Source organism: Gekko japonicus, unplaced genomic scaffold (genome assembly GCF_001447785.1).
Source record: "Gekko japonicus isolate JY-2015 unplaced genomic scaffold, Gekko_japonicus_V1.1 scaffold875, whole genome shotgun sequence".
NCBI classification, from domain to species: domain Eukaryota; kingdom Metazoa; phylum Chordata; class Lepidosauria; order Squamata; family Gekkonidae; genus Gekko; species Gekko japonicus.
The window spans coordinates 127133-135152 of NW_015169200.1; the positions used below are offsets into that span (position 1 = coordinate 127133).

At 48.0% G+C, this 8020-nt stretch overlaps 1 protein-coding gene across 1 annotated transcript in view; it reads left to right on the forward strand.

The window, feature by feature from the left end:
- ERBB2 (erb-b2 receptor tyrosine kinase 2) overlaps positions 1–8020 on the forward strand; it is a 110362-nt gene that overhangs the window by 61727 nt on the left and 40615 nt on the right. Inside the window, exon 8 of the mRNA XM_015416334.1 lies at positions 3026–3142. Within this exon, the coding sequence (XP_015271820.1) occupies positions 3026–3142 (117 nt within the window). The remainder of the gene's footprint in view (positions 1–3025; positions 3143–8020) is intronic.

The window sequence follows — 8020 nt, forward strand, 5'->3', positions numbered from 1 at the left end:
CCCCTCTCCGGCCCCCGGTCCAAAACAGTCCAGTGGCACCTTTAAGACCAGGTTTTATTCAGGTACAAGCTCTCCCTCCTCTGTGAGGACAGATCTGCATGTTCCCCCCCCCCCCGCAATAGCTAGCAATCCAAAACAGTCCAGTGGAGCCTGAGCAGTGGGTGTTGCCTTCTGACATACTTCCAGTGATATCGGGGGTGTGGCATATGCAAATAAGTTATGCAAATAAGTTACGCTAATGAGCTCCTGCACCTCTTTTTCTACGAAATGACCCCTGGGTAGAGGTATCAGCTATGGGACCCTGCATCAACACTGGGACAGCCGAGAGAAGCAAAAACCTTCATGAGTTCATTGCTGCTGGTTCGTTGCCATGGCTGTTAGACCCGTTCTTCTACCTTTCTCAGCTTTTGGTTGAGTCCTGCTAGGAGTCATTTCCTGAAGGAGCGCACAGGAGCGGAGCTCCAACAGTAACTTGGCAAGCCTAGAACCTGATATTGCAAGGGGGATTGCCCACTTCCAGGAGTGCAGGCTACGGAGAAAAGGGCTGCTTTAACGGGTGGGCAGTATGACATCACATTCCCGCTAAACTCCCTCTCCAAACCCCACCCCCTCCCCTGGCTCTACCCCCAATTCTCCGGGAATTTCCCAACTAGGAGCAGGCAGCCCCGCATATTCCTGTTTACTGGTCCTCAGCCAATACACCCTTCTGACGGTGGGTGTTGCCTTCTGACACACTTCCGGTGATGTCAGGGGTGTGGCATATGCAAATAAGGTATGCTAATGAGTTATGCTAATGAGCTCCTGAACCTCTTCTTCTACAAAATGACCCCTGAGTCCTGCTGATTTTACTTGTGACTCTCTTTTGGGCTAATGCTGTCTTTGCCCTTTTAGACTTGGCTGCCGTGATATTTTTGGTCTTTGTGAAATGGTAGCACCTTGTGTTTGGGAGGCATTGTCTGTTTTGGCCTCTCTCCAGCCCCACACCCCAAGGACAGAAGGCAGTGTGGCTGTTCTCTCTTCTCACTACAGGCCTCCATTCTGCCCCCTATCCTGAGAATCTGCTGAGACTCCCGGGGGAAAGAAAAATCCAGGGGTCAGGCCGCAGTTGGGGGAGGGAGCAAATTTCATGTATTAAAATTACTGTGCATTACGTTCTTTTTGTCTATCCTAAATCTATTACCAGTCGATTTCACTGGGTAGCCTCAAGCCTTAGTATTATAATAGTGGGAACGACCTTAAAATATTTAAGAATGATTTTAAAATATTGATACCCAGCTTTTGAAATTTTAAATTGTTGTAATTCTGGCATTTTTAGATGTACAACTGAATTTTATGTTGAGTGCCATGCAACGTTTTAAATCTTAAGTATTCTCTGAATGTAATTTTGTATTGTAACGGCCAATGGCCATGTACAATAAACCTAATCTCTCTCTCTCTCTCAGTGGGAAAGTCTTCCCCTAACCACTCTCTATGCACCACTTGCCTTTTTGAGAGCTTAAGAGAACGAGCTGCAAATCTGAGCGTTCTGGGTTCAAATGTTACCCTTGCCTCAAATCTAGGCAAGCTACTCTCTGTCAGCGTCTGAATGCACATGAAGATGAGAGGGAACGTCACCAATATTCCCTCTAAGCTGTGGAGTCTTGTGAGCAAAAATTCTACTTTGTGAGCTACTGGCATTAAAGTTGTGAGCGAGCGATTTGGCTGTTGCATAAATTAGCTTGCTCTGGAGCCATTCTTCCTGAGCTACGACAAAAATGTGTGAGCTGGAGGCTAAAAACTGTGAGCTAGCTCACAGTAACTCAGAGGGAGCATTGAACCAGTTTAAATGCTTCCCAGTGTCAAATCCTTTTGTGTATAGAAAGCTAGTAGTCCAAGCCGAATGATTTTGGCTTACCGTTCGTTTGGGCCAGCTAGCTTTCCACGTGCAGGGAGAGAGACAGTCGTTCAGACATGCCGCTACATGGTGTGGTACTTTTTTCCTGAACATCTGGAAGGACTCTGAGATACAGACTTGGTGAAGGCCACTTGGAAGCGCTGGAGACATGGGCAGTTCTTAACATCAAGAGTGATTTTGGTGCGTAAAATAGTTTGGCCCCTGCAGAGATTGCTGCATACGTGGGCACACAGGGGCTGCGGTCTCACACGCTACAACATCCACTTTGTCCACTTTCCAACTGGATTTTGCCAGTTCACACAGTAAAAATCCAGTTGGAAAGTGCGTTGAAAGTGGATTATTAGCCTTTGTGACTGCATCCAGGATGTGTATGTGCTGGAAAGCTGTGACCAATTGTTGCTTCCAGCATGTCATAGGACTTCATTTTATGTCTGAAAAGGCCTCTGGCGACTGCTTGCCTGTGCCGAGTGCGTGTCCCAAAGTCTGGGAAGCTAAACCCTTTGACCTCTGTGGACTTGGAATGACGTAACTCTGTGTAGGACTGAACCAGCGTGGTGGTGTGGTTAGGGTGCTGGCCTAGAAGAAGAAGAAGATTGGATTTATACCCCGCCCTTCACTGGGAGTCTTAGAGCGGCTTACAAACTCTTCCCCTCCCCACAACAGACACCCTTCCCCTCCCCACAACAGACACCCTGTGAGGTAGGTGGGGCTGAGAGAACTCTGACACAAACGGCTCTTTTTCAAGGACAGCTGTGCCAGAGCTTGTGACTGACCCAAGGTCACATCAGCAGGTGCAAGTGGAGGAGCGGCTCCTAACCACTACACCAGACTGGCTATCAGGTTTGAATCCTCCCTTGTGCCATGGAAACTTGGGATCGTCATTCCCTCTCTGCCTAGCCCACCGGACAGTGTGGGGAGGTCCTTGAAAGATTAGCGGGAGAACAGTGTCCTAGATGGAAAACCCAAGAGCAGTGGAAGAGCTGCCGCCGATCCCCCTGGATGGGCTTTCCCCTCTCTCACGTCGCACATGGTTGTTGAGTCTTGGTTTCTGGCTCTGTGCGGTCTCCCGTATGGGGTGTTCAGCATATCCTGAGTCAGAACCCCTTCCTTGCTTCTCTCTCCCGACTACAGATAACTACTTGACTGCAGAGGTTGGCTCCTGTACTTTGGTGTGTCCTCAGAACAGCCAGGAGGTGACTGTGGGCACTGTTCAGAAGTGCGAGAAATGCAGCAAGCCCTGCCCAGAAGGTAACGCTGAGTTTGGCTGTGGAGTGGTGGTGGGGAAGCAGGGGGATGGGAGGCTGTTTCAGGAGGACTCTCTAGTTCAGGGGTCCCCAGCCTTTTTGAGCCTGTGGACACCTCTAGAATTCTGACTGGGCGTGTGTCAGACTCACAGCAAACAACGAAATACACTCTTGCAGGAAGGTTTTATTTTATTGAAGCCATGAAGTACTTAGAACAGATGTTCTGTTCAGAATAACACAGAGGGCTTGAGACTGGTATAATAAAGCAAGTTCAAAATAACATGGGCCAATAGATATGGTTCCCGCGCCCGCCTTGAGGGCTCATCTCGCGCTCGAATCTTGAGAAAGCAACGGTTATAGCTGATTAAACAATTCTTCTATTCTCACACTACTGTTCATTATAGACTAAGCAAATAGCCTCCAAACGCGAACCACCTGTAGCCTTGGCCGATAAGGTTCCTTCAAAGCAACGCTAGCGTACATGGAAAGGAATGTAGTTGATGATGAGCGCTTGAGGGTGAGGGGGGACATGCGTACAAGAGTCCAAGCCAGTTAGGGAAAGGCAGAGGGGGGGGGGAGACACATCTCATATGCACGGAAAAGACATATTGGCAGCTTGCTGACAGCATGGTGGGCACAACCACAAAATGGCTGCCACAGGGGGTGGACCTAGTAACAAAATGGCTGCCACACTTTACTTTTGGTTGCCCAGTGAAGGGGTATTTTTTTTGCTGTGTTGATTTTTAAAAATCTGCACAACCAATCAGAAGCCTTGGTGCAAAACACAAGAGACCGCTGGTTGAAATCACTTAAAGTGAACTATGTACATATATTAAAATTATATTTGATGCCAAGTTCACTATCAGTATTCTTACAAGAAACAACACAAATGCAGAAAAATAATCACGATAGTACAGAGAAGTAAAGTCCCATAAATTTCAATGTGTCTCACGCCTGTTGCATTATAATTCCATAGTCCAAGGCCGAGCTCAGACTGGCAATTTGAAGCGCTAGGGAGTCATGGCAAAGAAGACCCGGAACAGACCGGGAATGGCTTGTTCACAGTATTCCCATTCACACTGCAGCGAATGAAGCGGGAGGATACCATGGAGGAAGTGCAAGGGAGCGTCTGTACTGTCGGCCCGCCCCTGGCGGGCTGTTAGCGGCTGTTTCTATGCTCCGCGCGCATGGGCACATGGGCGCCTGCCGCGGAAACAGCCAGCGCCTCTTATCAATGACTGCGGGTTGTTCCCGCCTTAGCAGCGCTTGCGTTCACACGTCAGGGAACCAGAATCAACCCGCTCTACACACGGTTTGCTACCACTGAGCCTACGGGGAGGGCGGGATAGAAATACAAATAATAAATAAATAAATAAACTTTCACCTGGTACTTTTTTAAACTCGGGAGGGAAGCGGCACAAGACGGCTTGAGTACGGCTGGGGGACGCCTGACAGATATGCCTGTGTGAACCCTTTAATCTATTCCTGAAACGCTCCTGAAACGTTGGCTGCCGGGCCAAACTGCCAGTCTGAACTTGGCCCAGATATCAGAAGCCTTGATCATATTTCACATTCGCACTAAAAGACGGGCCCTGGCTGCCACGCGGTCCTGTTTTGCAAGCCCTGAGCAGACGGGCCCAGAGTTCTGCTGTATGAACCTGCAAGGCTGGTTCAAGGTGTTTTTGTCACCCAGAGCAAGGTACACCCATCCCCTCCTGGGCCGTTTGGTGGCCGCAAGGGCTTGCCTTGCGCCCAGCTGTTGGTCGTGCAGAACCAGGAGGCCTTCTCCTCTTGTGTTGCTGCTGGCTGGCTGGCTGGCAGCCCTGTGGTGTATTGGCACCCTTTTCACGAATGATAATAGAAGACAAAAATAAGTGTAGTAAACAGACTCAACAATTACAACGCTGTCGGTCCCGCTGCAAGTCTGAAGCCATTGAAGCTGACTACATGTTGGAGATCGGCGTCCGATTTTGTATTCAATTATTCACAGACGGTTCCAAATGCACGTCAGTATGAGTGTGAAAACCACAGCCGCTTAAAGGGAACGCCCTGATGAAGGATGAGCTTTGAAACGTTGTTATCAAACATCCGGACACAACGTCAAATTATTTAGCAGTTCTCCATTGTTTATACATTGTGGCACACGCCAATTCTCCGTTGTTTACCTTTTGTACTTTTTCACTGTAGCTGCTTTGTATACATCATTCTCTATGACATGTTCTTCAGCTTTTTGGCTAGTTGTAATTGTTTTTGTCTTCTGTTATCAATATAAGTATAAGGGTCAAGAAGCAACAGTTAGAACTGGATATGGAACAACTGATTGGTTCAGCATAGGAAAAGGAGTACGACAAGGATGTATATTGTCACCTTGCTTATTTAATATATATGCAGAGTAAATCATGCGAAATGCTGGCCTGGATGAATCACAAGCGGGAATTAAGATTGCTGTGGCAAAGATCAACAACCTCAGATATGCAGACGATACCACTCTAATGGCAGAAAGTGAAGAGGACCTATTGAGCCTCTTGCTCAGAGTAAAAGAGGAGAGCGCAAAAGTGGGCTTGAAGCTCAACATCAAAAAAACTAAGATCATGGCATCCGGCCCCATCACTCCTTGCCAAATAGAAGGGGAAGTCATGGAAGTAGTGACAGACTTCACGTTCCTGGGATCCCAGATCACCACAGACTGTGACAACAGCCATGAAATTAAAAGATGCCTGCTCCTTGGGAGGAAAGCGATGGCGAACCTAAACAGCATGATAAAAAGTAGAGACATCACCCTGCCAACAAAAGTCCGCATGGTCAAAGCAATGGTATTCCCAGTAGTCATGTATGGCTGCGAGAGTTGGACTATAAGGAAGGCCGAGCGCCGAAGAATAGATTCTTTTGAACTATGGTGCTGGAGAAGACTCTTGAGAGTCCCTTGGACTGCAAGAAGATCAAATCAGTCAATCCTAAAAGAAATCAACCCTGACTGTTCCCTGTAAGGCCAGATAATGAAACTGAAGCTCAAATACTTTGGCCACCAAATGAGAAGGGAGCACTCACTGGAAAAGACCCTGATGCTGGGAAAGATTGAAGGTCAAAGAAGACGGGGACGGCAAAGGATGAGATGGTTAGACAGTGTCATAGATGCAACGAACATGAAATTGTGCCAACTTCAGAGGACGGCGGAAGACAGGAAGGCCTGGCGTGATCCGGTCCATGGGGTCGCGAAGAGTCGGAGTCGACTGTGCGACTGAACAACAACAACAAATTGTTTTTGTCTTCTGTTATCATTATATAGTAGTGTAGTGAACATTATTGAATGATCCCCTTTTCACTATGCCATCCCCAGAAGCTGTTGCTCAGCTGTCTTGGACAGAGAACTAGCTCTGTGAACTTGCCGTGAAGAAGTGAGCCATGAGTCACGATAGCTCACCCCCTGCCACGGATTTTGTTGGTCTTTAAAATGCCACTGGGCGCTTGCTCTTTTCTCCTGTGAACCCGCCCATTCTTTAAGATCTGCATCAGAGGCCCTTCTCTTACTGACTCTTTGGTGACAAGATAGGCGGGTAGCAACCAGAGAGAGCCTTTCTGGTGTGTGGGCGGGGTGTCCCATTTATAGAATATCATCCCCAGACAGCTCTGTGATACGCCCCACACGATCTTCATGATCGGCGCAGGGAGAAGACCTTTTTCTTTGCCAAGGCTTTCAGGAAGGACGGAGGTTTCTGCAGTTTTATCACCAAAACGTGTCATGGTTCTGTCGCTGTCCTGGAGGTTTCATGTCTCTCATTTTTAATTCGCACTTTAGTTGGTTTTGCTTTGATTCAGAGGGTTTTTTGAAGTGGTTTGGAAGTTCTTTTTAAAAAAGAACAGCAACATGAGGTTCTGGGGCCCTCCCCTGGGTGGGCTAGGTTGGCCTGATCTCATCAGTTCTTGGAAGCTAAGCAGCATTAGCCCTGGTTATTATTTGGATGGGAGACCTCCAAGGAATTCCAAGGTGGCCATGCAGAGGCAAGCAGTGGCAAACTGCCTCTGGACCTCTCTTGCCTTGAAAACCCTGTGGGATAATAATAGTTCGACTGTGACTCGATGGCATTTTACACACACACTCTGGGGCTCACAGAGTTGACCAAGTCCCACCGCACTCTGATGTCAACGGCTCAGCCCTCGCAGTTGCAGCAACGTTTGAACTCTCCCAGTCGGGTCCAGCAGTCCAGTCGCCCCAGTCCCTGGACTCTCAGCACTTCCTTGACCACTGGTATAATTAAGGAGGACTGATATTAATAAAGGGGTTGTGCAATATCTTTTGTGATATATTAAGAGACGCGGTGGCTCAAGTGGTTAAGACGCTGAACTGCAGGCTGTGGAAGGTCGGTAGTTCAGCCGTTCGAGACCCGAGTGTGCCGCATGACGGAGTGAGCTCCCGTCTCTAGTTCCAGCTCCTGCCATCCTAGCAGTTTGAAAGCAAGAAATTGCAAGTAGATAAATAGGGACCACTTCGGTGGGAAGGTAACAGCGTTCCATGCGCCTCAGTGTTTAGTCATGCCGGCCACATGACCACGGAAACATCTTCGGACAGCGCTGGCTCTTCGGCTTTGAAACGGAAACGGAGATGAGCACCGCAACCCTAGAGTCGGATTCGACTGGCTTTCGAGCAAGGGAAACCTTTACCTTTACTAAGAGACGATACTTGGATGTTTTGATATATGATTCTTTCTCTGTATTAAGGCTTAGATGGTAAATAATGTATGGTGAATAAATTGTAAGAATATAAAACAAAAAATACATTAAAATTATTTGAGATATTTTATAATCGTCTGTAGCACAGTATCTGCTGGTTTTGGATTGGGAGGCTTTGCAGGGGGGCTGCGGAGGAGGCCAAGGAGACTGCCGA